General features: G+C 31.6%; 2 protein-coding genes across 2 annotated transcripts; one reads left to right on the top strand and one right to left on the bottom strand.

Moving 5' to 3' along the window:
- The first annotated feature begins 6,515 nt into the window (after positions 1–6,515).
- LOC124912039 (actin-related protein 2/3 complex subunit 4) lies at positions 6,516–8,799 on the top strand. The gene is made up of 7 exons (XM_047452594.1): positions 6,516–6,644; positions 6,811–6,863; positions 7,235–7,262; positions 7,579–7,653; positions 8,004–8,108; positions 8,228–8,317; positions 8,442–8,799. The coding sequence occupies exons 1-7, from the start codon at positions 6,633–6,635 to the stop codon at positions 8,529–8,531; spliced, it is 453 nt and encodes a 150-aa protein (XP_047308550.1). The 5' UTR covers positions 6,516–6,632; the 3' UTR covers positions 8,532–8,799.
- Positions 8,800–10,319: 1,520 nt separating this feature from the next.
- On the bottom strand, positions 10,320–21,933 carry LOC124912609 (TNF receptor-associated factor homolog 1a-like). Its single transcript, XM_047453253.1, has 13 exons — positions 21,806–21,933; positions 21,015–21,237; positions 18,930–19,041; positions 17,609–17,697; positions 17,450–17,518; positions 17,231–17,363; positions 15,037–15,195; positions 14,347–14,695; positions 13,485–13,597; positions 13,032–13,176; positions 12,465–12,943; positions 11,938–12,232; positions 10,320–11,812 (listed from the first exon to the last, which is right to left on the bottom strand). Exons 2-13 carry the CDS (start codon positions 21,205–21,207, stop codon positions 10,520–10,522), a joined length of 3,429 nt encoding a protein of 1,142 aa, XP_047309209.1. The 5' UTR covers positions 21,208–21,237; positions 21,806–21,933; the 3' UTR covers positions 10,320–10,519.
- Positions 21,934–22,296: the final 363 nt, after the last annotated feature.

The following is a 22,296-nucleotide window of genomic DNA, read 5'->3' as shown; positions in this document are numbered from 1 at the left end:
GAATGTGGTTTACACTAATCAAAGACAGAAGAGAAAAGAAAGAATATGTAAGGTATATAAAGGCTTGAGAAGTTAAAATTTCCATGTTGTCGTCAGATGATTCGTCGCCGGCGCCGGCGCCGGCGGTTTTGTTTTTTATAGAAATCTTCTTTAACAGTTCACACTTTCGACCGTTACGCCACCCTGTAGAGAGTATATTTGAAAACTTTATTTGTTATATATATATATATATATTTTTATTAATTTTTGTTTTCTTTTAAATTGAAAAATTATAGAATGATAGTTGAATTTATTTAAGTGTATTAATTTTAAAAATAAATAAATGAAAGCCATTAACAAATTAAAAAAAAATGAAAGCTATTAACAAATTAAAATTGTTGATATATTTTAAATGTTATTACATTGTGAACTTTTTACTTAAAAAATGTATGAAGATAAAGATGAAATGATGATGATTGATCTTTTTAGATTTGATCAAATATTTATGCTATAAAGAAATTTTTTCCATTTTTTTTATATATATATTTAATGTAATATGAAAGAGCTTTATCTCAACTATGAAAAAAATCTAAAATATTATCTTTGGAGTACATTAGTCAACAAATAGTTATTGTTAACCGAAATTTTATTAAAAAATATATTTGAAAAGAATAGTAAGGTCTTGTTTGGATTGGGATTTTTTTTTAAACTTAGATGTAGAAAAAAATAATGATGGGTGATGATTTTGAGAAGGTGATGATTATTTTTGTTAAATGACTTAAAATATTGATATATATAAATAAAATATAAAATAAATTATTAAATGATTGATAATTTAAAAATGATTGATTGGAAAATTGATTTTAGTTGTGTTTTTAAAAACTCAAAGAAAACAATGCCTAAGTGTGAAAACTCGAGTTATGTAAGAATTATTTAAATAATTAAAAAAATATATTATAAACTTACTCAATTTATTAATTAAAATATTAATCTATTTTTAATTTTTAACAATTATTTAATTCTATCATTATATATTAATAATTTTTAAAAAAAATTATCAAAAAATAATAATATCACATCTTAAAAATCATAACTAATAATTATTTTTAAATATTTAAAATTTTCTTTTAAAAAAAATAGTCCCAACAAAACCTTAGTAAACACATATTATAGATATATCGAAAATACCATACCGTAATATATTAAAAATATTTATGTTAAGGTATGTCAAAAAAAGGGTAAGATATTGTACCGATACCGAAATTCTTGGTATGGTTAAGGTATGAATTTTTAAAATTTTGGTATATCAAGATATACCAAAATAATATATATAAATTAAAATATATAATACTTATAAGAAAATAATTAAATAAATTTGATAATAATTTAATTATAGAAATATAATTTATGAATAATATTAAAATATTATTATACTGAAATATTATTCAATATATGCAATCTCTACCCTACCTAAGATTGTTTTTTTTAAGTTAATATATTTTTTAGATATCAAATGTATTACCGTACCGAAATTAAGGTATATACCAAAATCAAGGTAAGATAAATGTATGAAATTTTTGTATACCGAAAAAAAGGTATACCGAAATCAAGATATATTGAAATTAAGGTAAGATAAAGGTATGAAGTATACCAAAAATTTCGATAAGGTATAAGGTATGGATAAAAAATTAAGATATATCGTACCGACTCACCCCTACCAAATATATTGTATCATAAATATGTTGTTAAAAAATATATTTAATATTCAAACTTAATTATTTTACTTTAAAATAATAAATAATTCAATATTTTAAAATTATTATTTTATTTTGATTTTTTTAATATGAATAATAATTTTAATTTTTTTTTTATATATATATATAATCTATTTATAATGATTAAAAATAATGAGGTTCGGATTGGTTGATTTATTAATCGAAATGCACATTCAAACCACGGTTGACGTCAACTTACTATATTTTAAATCATCGATTCGTTGATTTGATTAGAAAATTGGTTTGATTGATATAATCGGTTGATCCATTAATAAAATTATTAAAATAGATTAAATATATACCCATAACAACTCATACACATTTTCATTTATATGAACAAATACAAATAATAATAAATAATAAGAATTTTTTTATTAAACATCACACTTTAATTTTAATTGTATCAACGATTTTGAAATTAAAATTTTATACTAGTAATATTAATATTTTTGATAAATTTATTAACAAGTCTTTATGTTCATGATATTCTTTCATTATTATTATTTTAAACGTGTGTTATGACTTAATATTAATAATACGTTACTGTTTAATGTTTGAAAGTTTTTAGTGGCTTGAACCAACAAATCAAACTGTTGGGATCAGTTTAATAAAAAATAAATCGTAATAAATTCGATTTGACTGATATTCGATTTAGTGTGAACGGTTTAAGTACGGTTTAAATGAATTAGTTGGTTTAAATACACACTTATGTGAATAATAATAAATTGTGATTTGGTAAATATTTAAATCGAAAGCATATATATGTGTTAAAAAAAATATTTTAATTATTATTATTTAGATTTGATTGATATTTATTTTGTAAATAGTTATTCTAAATAATATGTATTATAAACGACAAGTTATGCTCGTATAGTTAGTTTACTAAGTGTGTTTGCGGAATATACTTAACCCGTGAGAATTATTGGTACTCTAAATGAAACCAGTTTAAAAAAAATTATATATAAATTAGAATTTTTAATTTTAAATATATATTCTTAATTTTAAAAAATCCATGAAAATTATATATACAAACAAAAATTATTAAAAAATAAATTCAAAATAGTTTATTATTTTTATTTTATAATAAAATAATTAAAATAAAATATTAAATATATATTATTAAATAGATTTTATAGGAATTTAATATGGTTGTACTAGGTTAGAGTCCAATTTTTTTTCTTAATAATAATCTATATATTCTAACTTTTTTTAAATACTCATAATATATATATATAAATAATGATGTTTAATTCATTGTGTGCGGATTGTCTTGAAAATTGTGGTTGATTTGGACATATTTATGTGAGAGTAAATAAATACTTGGGTCGGATTGGGTTGACCCGTCCATAAACTTAAAACGGTTAAAAATAAAATTACTATATGTATGTTTCGAACTTACAACTTAACAAAAACAAACACAACCCAACTAGGTTAATAAGACTTTATATTATAAATTCAACACCAAATTTAATGAACGCTGGACATTTTAACAATATAAGTTTAACTTTTTAATTAACTAATCTATATATAATGATGATTAATTTTCAAAGTGTCCGGATTGCCGGGTCGAGAGCTGTGGTTTATTTGGATATATATATGAGAGTAAATGGATACTTGGGTCGGATTATGGGGTTGACCCACCGATAAACTTAAAATGGTTAAAAATAAAATTAAAAATATTATATGTATGTTTCGAACTTACAACCTAACAAAACAAGTACAACTCTTTAACCAACTAGACTAATAAGAATTTATTTTTTAATTCAACACCAAATTCGATGAATGCGATACATTTTAACAATATAAGTTCAACTTTTTTAACTAACTAATATATATATATTTGAAAGTGTGAGGTCACGAGATGAATATCGAGTGGTGAGTGATTTGTCGACCGAGAGGTTAAAGAGACATGAAAAAGTGAGTAATAAGATGAGGGTTAATTGTGGGTTAGTGAGTGATCAGTTGTTGATTTGTTGAAGTGTGAGTAAAAATGAGGTTGAATAAGATTAATGAGTGGTTTGTCGATGGATAAAGAGACATATGAAAAAGTGTGAGTCACAAGATTAGGGTCAATGAGTGGTTTGTTGATGGAATAAAGATGCATACGAGGGGATAAAGAGACATGTAAAAATGTGAGTCACAAGATGAGGGTTAGTTGGGGGGTTAGTGGTTGGGTTTTGACGATGGATAAGAAGTGTGTGATTAATCGAGATTGGTTGTTGATTTGTTGAAGTGAAAATAAAAGAGAGATCGACTAAGATTGATGAATGGTTTGTCGAAGGATAAAGAGACATATGAAAAAGTGTGAGTCAAAAAATTATGGTCAGTGAGTGATTTGCCGAGAGAATAAAGAGGCATATGAAAAAGTGTGAGTCACATAATGATGGACAATTTGAGGTAAGTGTTGAGACGTAAGATGTGTGTCATCAATTGAGGTGGACTAAGATTTATATATATATATATTATATTTTCTTTCATTATTAATTTTATATAAATAAAGAGACATGTAAAAATGTGAGTCACAAGATGAGGGTCAATTGAGGGGTTAGTGGTTGGGTTTTGACGATGGATAAGAAGTGTGTGATTAATCGAGATTGGTTGTTGATTTGTTGAAGTGAAAATAAAAGAGAGATCGACTAAGATTGATGAATGGTTTGTCGAAGGATAAAGAGACGTATGAAAAAGTGTGAGTCAAAAAATTATGGTCAGTGAGTGATTTGCCGAGAGAATAAAGAGGCATATGAAAAAGTGTGAGTCACAAAATGATGGACAATTTGAGGTAAGTGTTGAGACGTAAGATGTGTGTCATCAATTGAGGTGGACTAAGATATATATATATATATTATATTTTCTTTCATTATTAATTTTATATAAATATATTTTATTTTATATTTTTTTCTCTCACTAATCATATAAAATATATATTATTTTATCAGTAATTATATATATAATAACACTATAATATATATATATATATATATATATATAAAGTTTTTATAAATGATAAATAATATTTTTTTTTCTAATTGATATTGATTGTTGATTTGTTAAAGTGAGAGTAAAAGAGAGGTCAACTACGATTGGTGAGTGACTTATCAAGGGATAAAGAGACATATGAAAAAGTGTGACTCACAAGATTAAGGTTGGTGAGTGGTTTGTCGATGGGATAAAGAGGCATATAAGGGGATAAAGAGACATGGAAAAGTGTGAGTCACAAGATGAATGTTAATTGGGGGGTTAGTGGTTGAGTTTTGACGATGGATAAGAGGTGTGTGATCAATTGAGATTTGTTGTTGATTTGTTGAAGTTAGAGTAAATAAGAGGTCGACTAAGATTGCTAAGTAATTTGTCGATGGATAAAGAGGCATATGAAAAAGTGTGAGTCATAAGATTATGGTTGGTCGGTGGTTTGTCGAGAGGATAAAAAGACATATGAAAAAGTATGAGTCACAAGATGAGAGTTAGTATGTGTTTTGCTGATAGGATAAAGAGATATGTGAAAAAGTATGAGTCACAAGATGATAGTCAATTGGGGGTTGGTGATTGAGTTTGACAAGAGATAAAAAGTGTGTAATTAAGGTCGACTAAGATTGGTGGTAGTTTGTCGAGAGAATAAAAGAGGCATATAAAAAAGTGTGAGTCACAAAATGATGATAAATTGAGGGGTTAAGTGAGTGATGAGGGAATAAAATATATGTTATCAGTAAGTTTAATATTAAATTTATTAAACTAAAATAAATTTTAAATTAATTAAATTTAAATAATATTAATTTTATTTTAAAAAATATAAATAAATAATATTTTGTATATATTCATACACATAATTCATTCTAGTTATATTAATGGTCTATTAGTTTTCTCTAACTATTTAGATATAATTAATTAAATATTTAATTTTGTAATTTTAACAATATTAAATTAAAATAACATATAAAAATGAAGTTAATAAATTGAATTTAGACGAGTTTATATAAAATAAAAAAATAAAAACTTTAAATAAAATTGGATCTGGCCAGTGAGTTTGGTTCGGATATGAGAAGCGGGTCATAAATCCGAACCAGCTAAATGGGTCATCACTCATCCTTCTTAGCGGAGCCAACTTTAGCTGCCTTCATTTCTAAGTTTCAAAGAAATTTAAGAAAAACCCATTTTTTTCGTTTCTCTCTCTAGCTAATTTCAGTTCCCCTTGAAGCGGGCCAGAAGACAATTTCGTTGATATCTCTATTTTCATGGTATGCATAATGTAATCAACGACCAATTTGATGTTCTTCTGTTTGCTTTTTTACTTTCATTGGTTGATGATTAAGTCTTCGGTAAAGGACATTCTTAAATCTCACACTGAGAAGAAAAGTGCAAAAAGCTTTGCTCTTTGAAACTAATCTAACAACACCCACATGGATTTAGTTGAGGTTAGGATTGTTTGTTGTTTATGGAGCTAGAGAATTTGGATCATGACATAGCTTTCTTCCATTTGTTCATTTTAGATCATCCTGTATTCCCTTCTTAATTAAAGGGTTTTTGCTCAAGATTGTGAAATTTACAGAAATAGATTCACCAACACGATTTGTTTTGTGAGAATTTTGTTTAATTCACTACAGTAGGCTAAACATTGATAGAGAAAGAAGATGAAAGGGATTTGCAGTGGCTGTGAAGAATCCTAAATTGCTAGGGTTAGAAGAAAACTGGAAAATTGTATCATGAACTCAATTGAATTGATTACAACTAAATCTACTTAATATAACAAATTGAATTGAAATTATTACTTCATCTAATGAATTTCCATTTGTGCATAAGAATATAACAGATTGATTTGAAACATTTCAGGCAACCTCATTGCGGTTATATTTGACTTGTATAAGGAACACTCTCGAGGCTGCAATGTGTCTGCAGGTTTGTTTCTTTATGAAACTCTTTTGTATAGAGATTTTTTGTATTGCATCAAAGTGTATGCTTTATGGATTAGGTTTGGATGATAGTTAGAAAGGACAAATGTTATCTTCATTATCTTTTAATTGAGGTGAATATTAGCTTCTTTGGGTTGGATCCCTGATTGCAGAATTTCCCATGCCAAGAAGTTGAAAGGCATAACAAACCCGAGGTGGAGTTGAAGTACGCTTACTGAATCTTTCCTTGACATACTTGTTGTTTATTATGCATTATTTATTCTTTTTCTATTTATAAACCTCTTGAGCAACATGTAACGATATTAGTAGTATATATTAGTATTATATAGTGGTAGTATGATAATTAGTACAGTAAGTTTGTAGGTCAGTAGCTTATAAATAGTAAGAGTATAAATTATATGAAGGAAAGAATTCATTAGTGATTGAATCTCGATTATCTCTCTCAGCTTAGGCCATTATTAGTCTCACCTACATATTATTGCTCAAATTTTCTTTATTTATTTCAATTGCAAATGGGTGAGCACTACAAGTTCTTTCGATTAGTAGAAATTGTAAAATTTCTTTTTATTATTGCAGGACAAGCCCAGAACTGCTGCTAAAACCTGTAAGAAACTTCTCTCCTTACTTCAAGTCTTTTTACATAAGATTTAACAAAGATATCCAAATTGTGATTGTTATGGAAGTGAAATTTACGACATTCATAAAATTATGGCTGTAAACTTCATTTACTTGTCTCCACAAAATTAATATATTTTAAAATCACAAATGATGAGTTATTTCAAATGATGCAATTGCACCAGTAAAAATCACAAACAACTAGAGAGGTGATGATGAACCTATAAAGCATTGTTCTTTGTTTTCCCCCTTCTTTATGATCAAATACATGCTAATCTGTGTGATTGTTGCTTCTTTGCATTCAGATTCTGATTTGTCGGAATGAGGCTGAGAAATGCTTAATTGAGACTTCCATAAATTCACTGCGGATAAGCCTTAAGGTGGGGTAAGCAATCCATATTATCTAAAATGATCCTATTTGAAAACTAGTGTTTTACCACCATTGGTATATACATCGTTTTCTAGATTATGATCCAAATTATAACGTGATTCTTTTTTGCTTCATTTGGTATAGAGATTTTTTTCTAGATCATGGGGATTTTGTACTAACATAACAAAATCTAGATTTTGCGGATCATGATCAACATTAGAATTTGATACCAAAACAACACTTAGAGCACTCACATACTTTTTCAAGCTCAAGGAATGAATAAAAGAAATCTTCTTCAATTTTATTGGGATTCAATTATCTTATTTTCAATAATTTGTCAAATATGTTTTCATCTTATAGGTGAAGCAAGCAGATGAACTAGAAAACATACTTGCTAAAAAGTTTCTTAGATTCCTGTCAATGCGGGCAGAAGCATTTCAGGTCCTGAGGAGAAAGCCAGTGCAGGTATATGTTTTGACCATTTCGTGTCTTCTTAACCGTAACTCAATACCAATGATAAGTGGGATTATCGATACGGTTGAGACATACCAGCTTCTGATTGTCTATTTGTGAACTTGGTTTAGGGCTATGATATCAGCTTTCTCATAACAAACTACCACTGTGAGGACATGCGGAAGCAAAAGCTCATAGATTTCATTGTGCAATTCATGGAGGCAAGTCCATTCCAAATAAGATCATTGTGCAATTCATGTTACTTAAAAATTTTGTTTGTCTATGACTAAGTTTAGTTTGTAAACATATTCTGATTCATATATGATCAATTTTCTTCAAATGCAGGATATAGATAAGGAGATTAGTGAACTGAAGTTGTCGGTGAATACTCGGGGAAGGCTTGTGGCAACGGAGTTCCTTAAACAATTCATTTGAAGAGAGTTTGAAACTTATTGTAATCAAATTTGTAATTCTGAATTTAGATGACTGAATTGTAGATAGATAATTTCCAAATGATGTCTTAGTGTTAGTATGTCATTTATGGCTTCTCCAGTTTTACAATCATAATGAAAGACTCAATGGTGTTGCCACTTGTCTGATAAAGTTTTAATTGTGTGTTGAAACGTAGTGATGGATTGTTTTCGTTTCAACGACTTTGCTCGGAATATTGGGTATTTGTGTGGAATTACAAACTAGTGTGAGTTCATGTTTTTTTTCTTATTTTTATGTTTTGTGGTATTTCTATTTTTTGAAAAACTAGTGTGAGTTCATGTTTTTTTTCTTATTTTTATGTTTTGTGGTATTTCTATTTTTTGAAAAGGCATTCATTCAGGATTGTGTGTCCTTATTAGAATAGTTCATGGTGTTTCAATCCCTTTGACAACAACCCGAAACAATTAACAATTATGCTCAAGTGCTCTCGGGGCAATCCATGTTGTAATATTTTTCATTGCAAACTAATTAAGAAATATTGTATAACAATAACTTTTTTAAAATATATTTAATATTGTAACTTAATTATTTTATTTTGAAATAATAAAATATTTCAAAATTATGATTTTATTTTAAAATATTTTAATGAGATTAATAAGTTTAACTAATATATGCAGAGAGAAAGTCGACAAATTAATCAAAATGTCGGAATAATGTCATTAACCATATTAGGGTTGTTAAACAAACGTAATGTTTTTGTAAGTGATAACTGATAATACATATATATGGTAAAAAAAATAAGAAACTTATAAAAAAATAATGAAAAGATACTTGTAAGTCAAACTGAAAATCAGTTTTAGTGATTCTTAATTGAAAAAATGAAAAACAACTCAAAATCCGATACTTCATATCTTTTATTGTCGCTCATGGACTCGAGAAATAATCAGCAATATAATCAGAGAGAATAAGTAGCAACCAACCCACTAACCCCGTAGAAAATATTATTCGGATTACAAAAATTTATGATGAAAAAATTGATCCAATTACATAAGATGTCGAATAAAACATAACACCAACGGAAATATGAGTTATAAAAAAAAAGTGACACCCCAATGTTAAATAAACAATCAGAGGGGCATACAAAATGATTTTTCTAACTTGCTTGAATTTTTTTGTTTTGAAATTCAATTTCCAACTTAAAAGTTTTTTTTATCAACTTTTCTAAAAAATGTTTGTAGAAACCATTTTTTTTTTATAATTTTTTCAAGAGGAACCAATCATGACAAAACCAATTAATACATTCCAATATTTTGGCTGCTTCATGAGTTTTAGAAAATAACATATCATCATCTGAAAATAAAAAGTTAGAAATCTTAGGACAGAATCAATTTAATCTCTGAAAATTCCCTTCATTTTGTTTAGCCAAGATTATTTAAGAAAAAGCAAAGTATAAAAATGAAGAAATATGACAAAAAGATATCTTCCTGTCTTTCTAAGTCCTCTAGATGGCTCAAAATTTTCTGTTTAACCCAAAAAAATCAAAATTCAACACTTCCATAACCATTACAAAATCAAAATTTGACCATTACAAAATCATTGTGTGACAGATTCAATGTTTGTGCTCAATCCTATTGGAATATAGATCATAGTTTAGAAGACAAGGATTCATAATTTTCTACATAAATAAATCATGATTTAGACCCTAACAAAGTAATCAATCAATAATGTAGAAATCAAAAGTTGAAGAAAGAAAGCCATTGTTGTAAAAAAAAAAAAGCTAAAGTTGGTTGGTTCAGTAAAGCATATTTTTTTTTTTACATTAAAAAAGTCATAAAATTATGAAAATGATTTCCACCTCACTCCGTCCAAATCCTATAACACCCAGTTAATTATAACTCGTCACTATTACAAAGGGGGGAATGAATACATATTATATTAATCTATCATCGTTGCCAATTATACAGGCACAGGATGATGATCATCATAATCAATCAGTGCCCATTAGATGGCCTGAATACATGATGATACCCACCATTATTAGCATTAGTGCAAGACCCCAAGAACTCATTTGAAGGAAACTCTGAAATCCCATAAGAGAATAATCCCTCCTGTTCGTTATTCCTATTTCCCATCACCGACGACCCACCGCCAATCTGCCATTGCTGCTGCTGGTTGTGGTGGTGGTGGTTAGGATTTGAAATCGGGACTAACCCATCCATCATCTGGCCACCATTCACATAATGCCTCCCATTTTCTTGCTGAAATGTGTCATAACCGCCGTGTTGTTGATGTTGTTGTCGTTGTTGAAGAATCGAATCACCACCGCGATAACTTACACTTCGCTCCAACCGGCAAGAGGGGGAAGAAGAAGAGGCAGAGGTGTCAGAATCACCCCACATGCCAATATACCCTGGAAAAGTGAACTGTCTGTTCAAATTATGAGGCCCGTTGACGAAATTAGAAACTCTCCCAATTCCATTCTCGTCGTCAAGAAGGTCATTGATGATGTCCAAGTGTGGAAATTCCGACATCGCATTCTGCGTGGCCTGCCGGCCTGAAATACAAGCTGCTGCTGCGAAATCCGGCCTCCCTATTATATTCTGGTGAATCCACTGGTGGGGCCCACCATTCTGCGGCATCACATGATGTTGCTGTTGTTGGTCCATCATTCCGAAAGAGAGGTTTCTTTTAATCGGTTGTTGTGGTTGTTGTGTCCGATGATCAAGAAATACTGGCGGTGGTTGTATAAAGCCACTGGACGTAGTCTGATAGGTCGATTGAGGTAATAGGTTGACTCCCAAGCTGGAAGAAGAAGGGTAGTAATCACTAGAAACCGAAGCTGAAGAAACACCCATTATAGCATTCCGATATGACTGAGGAAGAACATAGCTTGGGGGGGCAGATGGGTCAGCTCCTAACCTACCCGCAGCACTGACCGAACGTGCTAACAAGGGAGTTGTCGTCGTTTGGACAGTTGTTGAAATGATACGTGCTGGTGTTGGCTTAGGAGCTGCAACGATAACAGGAGCACTTAAGGGTCTTGACATAATAGTTGGAACTTGCTGAACCGAGGGCTTTTCTACAGGCTTTGGATCTTTAGGTGGTTGTTGTGAATCGGGCCTTTTTTCGTTAACCCATTTGTTGGATGGACCAGCTGAAGGAGACTGCTGAACGATCTTCGGTTCTGATTTCAATTGATTTTTGGAAGGAGTGGTGGTTTGGGCTGTTGTCTTTTCTTTCAAAGGTTTTTCGGCATCGACACAGCCTTTCGATGAGTTCCTTTCCTGTGGTAGTATGCTCAAATTCTCATATTTCAAAATTGTGAATCCGGAAAATGTCTAGTGAAAAAATAGTAACTTGCTATAAACTGAAAAAGAAAGTAGAATGTAAAAATGGAATGAAAACCTACCTTCTTGACAACAGGTTGATAATGCAAACTTGGTTGCTCAGGCAAAGATTGTGGAACAGAATCTGGTTCAGAATCAGCTGTGGAACTTCGCAAGGGATCATTTGAATGTGCTTTATCAACTGCATTTGAATGCCCTTTATCAACTGCATTTGAATGCGCTTTATCAACTGCATTTGAATGTGCTTTATCAATTGTATTTGAATGTGTTTTATCAATTGCAGTTTCAGACGACCGTCCATGTAAGTCACTAGTCCAACTGGTTGAATTGCCTTTGGTCTCATCCCATTGGTTCCTCCTATAGAATCAGAGCAGCCAGTCATATAAATGTAGGATATTCTTTTTTAGAAATAAACCTTATTTTGGGTTGGGTTAAATGAATAAAATCTCATTTGTATTTAATATTTAAAATGTTAAAAAGTCATATAGGATAGTTTGGTATCAGGGTTGATGATTTGAATGATTCTTTTTCAAAGACCGCATGTGGAAGCAATATGGAGGGTTTAAAAAGATATTACAAAAATTCTCACCTGCCGGGTGACTTTGGAATTCCTTGATTTGCTTGTAAATGCTCTTTGTGCGTTACATTTCTAACAACTGATGGAACCGAGTCAGTAGAACAAGTTGACGAACTGTCATACATGGCTGATGGTATCTTTCTTTCTCCTTTTCCAGTTTGATTGGATTCGAGAACAGATATTTCACTGCGCATAGACTCAGCAGAAGGGGGGCGGATTTCTGATGTATCTGTGTCCCAGCAGACAGGACTAGACTCTCTTTCGTCAGAATCGGGTTGAAGAGTTTCAGTAACACAATCTAATGAATCAGACAAATCCAAAACATCATCCACTGTAATAATGGGTTTCTCAAATCTATCTTGTTCTTCCTCTGTTCTGTCATCTGGTGTAGCACTTCCTTCTGGGATTGTATCATCTCCAACCACTAGATTTGTTTTTTCATCCTTCCCTTTATTATCCTTTCCTTTTCGACCATTTCGTTTTTGTTTCGCCTGAAGGGTAAATAAAGAGATTAGCTTAGCAAAATAACATGTAAAATATAATCATCCTTTAAAATGAATGAAGTCTCTAATCTTTCACCTGCTTCTTCTTTGATTTCTTCTCTCTTTCAATACCACGTTTGGCTTTGTGCTCAGACTCGGCCAAGGAGGCTGCCTCCTCTTCGCGTATAAGTTCCTCTTGTCTTTTCAAAGCGACAGCTTCCTGGTATGCAACTTCAATTTTACTGTCAATAGTGAAGAAGAAAATAATAAGAAGAGATGCAATTGGAATTTCCATCTAAGATAATAAATAGGGGTGCCCGCATAAATCAGAGAGCTGAGAAAAAACAACACATCAGATGTAATCAAGTTATTGTCTTATAAAGACAAGAAACTACATCATGGAATTGAATCAAAATCCAGATGAATAATTTAAATGAGAAGGCAGTTAATGATAAAATATCAACATTTCCAACTTATCAAATATCCAAAAGTAACCATTGGCAGCAAAAGGAAGAATGACTAAAAATAAATGCACTCAAAATGGTTGTACCTGAAGATTTGGGCCAGCGCAAATATTTCAATAGTTCTCCGGCCCAATTCTGTAAGACGCCTCTCATCATGCTCAATGGAATCCATAATCAAGTCCTCTATTGAACCTCCCTCCTATAATATAAGTGAAAACAATAAATAGTGGGAGTAAAAGGCAACAAAAGAGAGTGAAAACAACCAGACTGCCAAGTGAATAGATTGAAGAGTAAGGTCACTAACGATTAACCATACAAGCAGAAAGCACGCACAGCATCCACAAAACATACCAATTAGCATTTCTTGAAGCAGGATTTCATTCAGAATTAATTCACCATATATATGTTGATGTAGATGCATGTGAGTGCTTTAATTTGAATTTAAGAGTAGCTGTTAGATCAAATTTACTATATAGATAATGCTGAAATATGTGAGATTAAAAAAACTCTAGCAGTAACAACAGGAACTGCTATAAATGGGGCAAATAAGCCACAATTTTCCAGTTGTTTTGTAGGAATAAAGAAGGGCAAACGGGACCCACAACACAAACAAGCCTGGCACTGACACAAATGGTGGGTTGAACTGAGGATTCAAGGCCCGTTGGCACGGGTACGACACGGCCCAACACATTAATTTTCTATACTTATATTGTCATTGCAAGTTAAATGACACTTCAAATTCTTATAATATAAGTTATTTATTACATTAAATATCATTAATATACTTAATAGATTATTCATATAAGTTCATAGAAACAATAGAAAAATGCTCCACTAAGGTTGTATTTTCTTTTTGAAAAAGGTCAACTAGATGTTTCTTAAAGGTTAAAATCAAGAGAGAAAAAAAACACATACAAAAAACTTTAAATATCAAATTATTTTGCTAACCTTTGTTCGATTTTGAGGACCTTTATCATCCTTTGGAGGCAATGGTTCTGTAGCAGCCCTCTCAACTAGATGCAACACATCATCTGCTAGAATAAAAATATCATTCTCAAGGCTAACCATAGGAACCAACAATTCATCCACATATGGTGATTTTTCCTTATATTTCTTGTTCTTGCTCATCCCCTCAATGCATTTCAGTCCACTGTGTAAAGAATCCATTACCAAGGTAGAACTGACTTCCTTTTCTATAAAGAAATGTTTTACAACAATCCTCAGAACAACATCAGATTTCTCCCTTGAGATGAGATGCTTAGCATTCTGATCAATTCCATTCCAGAATGTACAGAAGCTGAAAGAAAAGAAAAAAAATCAAAACATATTTTTGACATGTTCTTGAAAATGAACAAAGAGGGGCGTTAAAAGAGCTAATAGTAGAATACCTACATCTCGTAACTTCAGCATAGCAAAGCAATAACTATATTTAATGATCCTTCAATCATATTCAGTTTTATCAGTCAAAGATATCATACAATGTGAGGGAGACATGCATAGTTAGCGTATCAATTTTTAGAACAGAAACACTTCAATCAAACAAATAAAAAAATATCAGGAAGTTAGTTTCCCTTCTGACAGGGTTCATGGCACATAGACATAGTTCATGGCAACTAAAAGCTGAAACAGAAACTTTACCTTGACCACCTTGATTTATCTTCTATTAACTTTCCAAGCTTACTCCTTCTCTCTTCCACAAAGCGGCGACACATTGCTTCGACATTTGATAGATATACTCGAATTAGTTCTCTCCTATACGTACAATCAAGGCAGCGGAAAGGCCGGTTTGCTCTCTCCCTGGGTAGAAAGACATAATTTGAAGTTGGTTTTTAGGCGCAAACAAGATACAAGAAGAAGAAAACATTCTGCCAGCTAAACAAATGCCAATATGATAGTATCAATATTTTGAACTCAATATTCATGGTCAATTCCCTAAACTTACATAAACATCATTCAAACAAATCCATACCACAACTGATCAATATAAGTGAAAAACTAAAGGATAGACAAAACTACATTAAAGGAGACGGACAGCAAAAGAAAATCAATATAGTATCCTAATTGGCCTTGGCATGTAGGGAAAAAATATTTTGTTATTATAGGAACTGATACTGAAGGGATTTTGTGTTAGGGTTCTAAGCGATTAAGAACGAGATAACGATAACTGTAAAAGAAGAGGATGAGAATCGACAGACTTTTCGATAGACCAGAGGCAAGACATGTTAGAAATGGAGGAGAGAAACAGACTGAACTACTATCTTCTTGTTCATCATTCCCTTCTATTGATTACATTGTCTTATATTTATAATATTATTATAACCATCTAACTAAACTACTAACTACATATTAACTAATATACTAACCATACAAGTGACACTTTGGTTAGCGGATAACCTGTTAATAAGTTGATTACCAGTTAAAAGTTGATTAAGAGTTACGAGGTTAATAACGGCAGTTAATATTTTTTTAACACGTAGACAAGTTATTCCAGACGAATAATTCTGAAATAATCCTGTTTCTTCAAAATAAAAAACACTAACGGAGGTTAATAAAAGAGGGTGAAGGAAGAAGCAGTACAAATAAAGGTTGAAGGCACCAAAGATGGCAGTGATAAGTTTAGTGGAAATCTAGTCTCTCTCCTCAAGGATTCACTCTTTCTAATCTCTAGTTTTCTTACATTGCTCTTAGGGTGTTAAGAGCTCTCTTCTCATCGCTGTATATTCATTTAGGGTTTCCTCATCTGATTCATGTACTGATCCAATTAGGTTTAAGCCCAACTCTAATTCATTGCTTATCAGAAATTTCATTACAACGAGAGCATCAATTCTTATAATTATAGGATACACAAGGAATAATCATAAAGAATAGAGAAGCAAATCAAACCCTTATGATCTAATCAAATCCGTATTATAGGTGAATATGATATGAGGAGGGTTAGGGCATGTCCTTAACCCCACTAATAAGCTGAGTGAGCAGTTCATTGGCTAAGTCAGCATTTTTAGAAGTAAATAACTGACTAAGCTGTTTTAACAGCATTTACTCAAGTATTAATAAGTCGTTTTAATGGTATGAATAAGTCAGTTGGAGGAGGGATATAAATTGGGAAATTGGCGCCCAATATTCCTTCCATTGGAATGAGAAACCTGTCCTCCCTCCTAAGGGTTTCCTCTCTCCTTATCTTCTATTCTAGATACGTTTAGTCTGATCTCCTTGCTAAGGCATTATCTTCTCGTCTATTTCAGATTCTCTCGAAGAAACTATCACTTCGGATATTCTGTTCTATTCATCATTTACGCCATCAGCTCGGCAATAAGGTACTGTCTCAACTCTAGAGTATCAGGAAATTAGGTTTTCTGCTTATCAGATTACTTATCCTATATTTTAACAATCCCCCTCAAATCGAATGTAACTAAAATCCAATAATTGGATCTGTAGCACAATGCAATCTTCAAATGACTCTCAAATGGAAAGACATAATAAAGATGCCCTTCCTCATAAACAAGATGATACATTAGCAGTCACAAGTCACCAGATCTAATATTGTTGTAATAGAATGACATTAGCTGTCTCTAGCTACTGCCTCTATATTCCTTAGTAAACAGAAAATGATTAACTAATACAAGTCCTTGGTCTAACCCGCATATAAAAAGAAGAAATTCTAAAAGTAAAATGCTATCGAACCTTTAGAAGATAAATTCTCAAAAGTATCTAAACAAGATAAACTTGGATTATTCCAAGGGGTTCATGGAGAACACCTTTAACTGATACATATGCTAAAAGTTTGACAAATGAAAATTAGCAATCTTGAATTGCTTTATGACCAACAAAGTACCTTATTACTTGTACTTGAGCTTTGATGGTGAGACTATCTGTTGCATCAATAAACCCATCCATGACTTTAGACAGCTCCATAAATTTCTTCCAACCCCAATCGTGCTCTTTCTTCCAAAATCGATGTAAAGTATCTGCAAATCTCATGAAATGTATTAATTCCAAAATACTTAACCAAGGAACCCATTGAAGCAAATAAATCATATCTTAGAATACCAACCAGAGTACTTGGTTCTCTTGGGATCTTTATTCACTACAGCTATCGTGAACTGTGCAAAATGACTCCAGCCTGTTGAATCAAATGAGGAAAATAAATTAAGAATCATAAATCAGAAGTATCCCAAGAAAAGTGGATAGGACATCTTCAATGCTATGATACCAGGAAGAAGCTTGTCATGATTAGCCACACAGAGGAACAATGACAAATGGTTGCAGACATCACAGCCTTGAGGGTAAATTAAGATATACCTGCAACAACATGAAGTAGTTTGAATTAAGAAAAGCACCTGCTCTCAAATAACATAATGAGTAATGACCTATACAAATCCTTAGCATGTCTATGTGGCATAAAAAGATTATTCTCATTGAGCACTGCCAAATATAAAAAAGAAAGTTGTACTTCATGTTTGTATGATCGCATGAGAAGGGAGGGACTAATATGCCAAATTTCATATATTTGAACTGCATTGAATATCCTACATGACAAGAAAATAGTCAAGGACAAGTGAAAACCTAACAAACAAACAACCAAAATGGTTATTCAGTCCCAACAAAAGATTTTATGTCTATCATTAACTAAGCTACAACTGAATCACTATGACAAAAGAATCAAATCAATAACCATGTTAATTTTGGACTAAAGAGCTTATAGGCAAAAGAGAATACCATTTTCCTAGAGTGAAAGAGCTAAAGCACAAATATCAACAACAAAATGTGTATCATTCCTTCTCAGACTGAAACATATAAATTTATTATTCCAAGCTTGTTACACAGACAAAAATACAAGATAGAGATTGGCATGGCCTAAAAAATTGGGACATCTAGAAGACAAACGAAGAGCCTTTATTCGAAGATCCACAGATGCACTTTGGGGGTAATGATCTACAAGATATGGCGGGAACAAAATGCAAGACTCATCAAGACAAGAAGGCGAGTGGATGAAGTATGGAGAGAAATCCACTCTAATGAGTTGATTCAGAGTGAGTGTGGAATCAGAGTCCAAATAGCTTCACCAGCTGGACATTGTGCAAATAATGGGGATTATATTTCGAGCAGATGTTAGCCACAAGACATGTAGTTACTAGTTAGGAATGTGGATGAAAACTATGATGCGTATTTTTTCTTTTGCAAATGAGAATTGAGTATGGTCATCATCTCATTAAAATTTTATAAATCTTTTTAATTATTAATACAAGGAATTTTCCTTTTCGCAAAAAAAAAATAGTGACCTATGTTCGTTTGTAAGACATTGAATATGTTGAATGTAATTCTCTCTCTTTCTCTTCTCACTTTAACGGCTTCTTCTCTATCTCAACCCTAGATTTCTAGTGACTTGTAACACATTACTAGTATAGGTTTCAACCAGAACCTACAAGCATTTGCATCCCATTAAATTAGCCCCTACAAAATAGAAAATTTTACACCCAAAGCAATTCAACGAAAAGTAATCACCCAAAACAACAAAGAGATATAGTACTGACCATTTATAGCCGGCAACCTCAAACGCACTACTACGCAGCTCTCTCTTGTTAATCTGAGAAAATTCTTCTACTGTCCATGTATATTTTTTGTACAACTTCGAAGGTTTTAGTCCTGTAAGGTAAGACCATAAAACCTTAGACACCGTATAAGAGACAGTGATACTAGATGACCAATATCTCATGAGAAATTAGTGTGTAGTGTATATTTCATGAGACGTCAACAGCACTATGATAAACAATATGAATAAGCTTCTACAGTCACCTTAAACAACATAAATAAAACAATATCTATGGGAGAAGTGTGGCAACTAACAAAGGAAAGGCATATTAACTGGCAATGTCCTCTTAATGTACGAAGATAGTCAATATGGAAACCCATTTTACTGTCTTTCATGCTCATTTTGTAGTTTATTTGTTAAAATATAGCGCTGTGAGATGAACCATTGTTTCTCCTTTTTGACTGATCTTATATTGTTCTAGCATAGAAACCCACAAACCAGACACTGACACATTAGCAGAGATTTGTTGGATGTCTATTTATCATTGATCCTCAATGCCTCATGACCTCCTATGAACCTATATTTGATCCCAAAAAGATATTTCCAAAATAAATTGGCATGTAATGTAACTTTGAGGAGATGTCGATGGCATTGTGATAAAACAATATATATATATGTTTCTATAGTTACCATAAACATTATAAATAAAAGAACATGTAAAAGGGAAAGCGTGACAAATGAAAAGAGAAGGTAGACTAATTTGCAAAATCCTCTTAATAGAAGAAGAGTGACTCTACAATGTTCTTATGAACGAAATAAAGAGGAAGAGACTACTGAATGGGCTTTCTTGAGATATTCCTGGTCATTAGGGTTATTTTCCCTTTCTGTGGATAAAAATATTTTCATGTGCTTTTCAATTATTTTTAAGTTATATACTTCATAACTTTCACTCTTTTTTTCACGACGTCAGATTGACGTTTTCTTCAATAAAATAACCTATTTAGATCAAACAAAAACCACACAATTCCCGATTAGCCTCTCACCTCTTTCCATATCAGACCATTAAGCTCAGTCAAACCAGACAAAGGAATACAGTAATTAGATTGCAACAAAATGCTTCAGAAGCGAAGTATGTAAATAAACTTGTACAGTAGCTCAAACCAACCTTCAGACATCTAAATGAATTCACTGTGATAGGAGGTAACCTCTATAATAATATTGATTGATCAATTGCTTCAAGAAGAGAGATCCAGTTAAACAATTAATACCAGAAATGGTTAAATAGTGGTTGATGTGCATATTTTCCAATAAACTATTCTTCTGAACATTCAAAATTCACAGATTCTCTTGTTATTTGGCACAGCTTGAAAGGGGTTCCTTCCAATGAAGACCAGATCCTTATCAAATTGTAATGCAAGAATCAGTAAACAGTATGTTCTCTCTCAAAATTGTGATGATTAAAGAAGAACGATTGTATCCCATTCCACAATGAAACCAGTGCAACTTTTTCTTAGTTATAATCAATTATGCCATCAAAAACTACTTTCCTAGAGACCATTGAACAATATAGTCTCCAACACCCATGATTTCCAATCATTACAGATAGCAATAGTAGATCAGACATTTCTTCATCGGACTACATCATTCAAGCATTTCAGATATTAAAAACAGCTTACCATTGTTATTTGGTTGATGTGCATATTTTCCAATAAACTAATCTCCTGAACATTGAAAATTCACAGATTCTGTTGTTATTTGGCATAGCTTGAAAGGGGTTCTTTCCAATGAAGAGAATCTCCTTCTCAAAATAGTAATGCAAGAATGTACAGTAAACAGCATGTCCTCGCACAAAATTGTGATGATTAAAGTAAAACGATTTTATCCCATTCCACAATGAAACCAGTGAAACTTTTTTCTTAGTTATTATAACCAATTATATCATCACATACTACTTTCTTGCTGCCAATAGAGACCATTTGTACAATATACCCATGATTTCCAATAATTACAGATAGCAATAGTAAATCAGACATCTCTTCATCGGACTACACCAATCAAACATTTCAGATATAAAAAAACAGCTTACCATTGTCGTCGTCGTCTTCATCATCTGTATCCCAGTAAGGGGGAGAAGTAGATGCAATTCCATTCTCAACCTGCTCAGATGACCGCCATTCTGCCAAAGCTTCCCCAGAATGATAACGTTGATGCACACCTGAAATCTCCTCCGAATTCCTTCCCACTCCAGACGACTCACTCAAAGTTCCAGCCATCTCCATTCAGCTCCAAACACAATTCTTCAGCTTTTCCTGCTACCAAATTGAGTTACCATCAAACAGAACAATAGCATCAAGGATTCAAGTCCAATATCCTACTGAATAAATAACTCCCCTTTTTTACACTGCAAGTGCAACCCACTATTTCTTTGATAAAACAATTGAAAGATCTAAACAAGTTAATGCACTAACTAGCCACCCAATTGAAGAACACATTTTTTTCCCATGTAACAACATCATCCATCCAGTAAATTCAATACCCACCAAAACTAACACAAAACAAAAATGAACCCACAAATCAGTAATTTCAATAGAGCATACCATGTAAAAAGTCATTCATTCAAAGCAAACTGGACATTTGAGTAATACAAAAAAAAATCAAAACGAAAGGAAGACAGTACAGAGCTGTACAACCCATTGAATATAAAGAGCGTGGAGGAATAACAGTTTGGTCAAAATCATTCATTTCAGAACCAAAAGCGATCAAACAAACTCCCAAACCCGCGTACAAACCCTAGAAGGCCACCCGGAAGAGGATTGAGAAACGATGCATAGATTGAGATGTAATAGATAGATAGATTAGATCATGAGGAAAACGAACCTGATGAGAAGAAGAGCTTGTTCGGTGATGGCGACCAGAAGTCTAGGGGGGAAGACAGTGAGAAAAAATGAGAGAGAAATCAGATTTGAGGTTGGAGGAGCAGCACAGAGGAGGCGGAAATAAAGTAATTGGAATTATTATATATATATATTTATATTGAGAATTGTTTTAGAAACAAATAACATAATAAATTAATTGAGAATATCATTTTAGAAACAAAACTAAAATAATTTGTATATGTTTACTAAAAACAGACCATTTGTATATTTTTTTCAAAATAATTATGTTTTATCTATTTTAAAATAAACAATTTTTTATTTAATTATTTATATAAATAAATAAATCATGTTATTATTCTTTTTAAGTTACCTATTCTGTTTTACTATTAGTTTGTAATTTTTTTAATAAACAAATAAAATCTTGTTTTTTAAAACATAGCATTTTAACTCATTTTTTATAATTTTTATTTGTTTTTTTGATAAATAATTATT

The sequence above is a fragment of the Impatiens glandulifera genome, chromosome 8 (genome assembly GCF_907164915.1).
Source record: "Impatiens glandulifera chromosome 8, dImpGla2.1, whole genome shotgun sequence".
In the NCBI taxonomy this organism is placed as follows: domain Eukaryota; kingdom Viridiplantae; phylum Streptophyta; class Magnoliopsida; order Ericales; family Balsaminaceae; genus Impatiens; species Impatiens glandulifera.
This window is presented reverse-complemented; position numbering and strand designations above follow the sequence as displayed.

What these genes read in the sequence shown, in the direction of transcription:
- LOC124912039 (XM_047452594.1), top strand. An exon ending in CAGAACTGCTGCTAAAACCT is followed by an intron (nt 7,263 to 7,578) that starts GTAAGAAACTTC and finishes CTTTGCATTCAG; the next exon opens with ATTCTGATTTGTCGGAATGA. An exon ending in TGAGGAGAAAGCCAGTGCAG is followed by an intron (nt 8,109 to 8,227) that starts GTATATGTTTTG and finishes AACTTGGTTTAG; the next exon opens with GGCTATGATATCAGCTTTCT.
- LOC124912609 (XM_047453253.1), bottom strand. Translation starts at nt 21,207, where the DNA reads ATGGAGATGGCTGGAACTTTGAGTGAGTCGTCTGGAGTGGGAAGGAAT. An exon ending in AGAAATCAAAGAAGAAGCAG is followed by an intron (nt 12,944 to 13,031) that starts GTGAAAGATTAG and finishes TTTACCCTTCAG; the next exon opens with GCGAAACAAAAACGAAATGG. An exon ending in ATCAACCTGTTGTCAAGAAG is followed by an intron (nt 11,813 to 11,937) that starts GTAGGTTTTCAT and finishes ATACTACCACAG; the next exon opens with GAAAGGAACTCATCGAAAGG.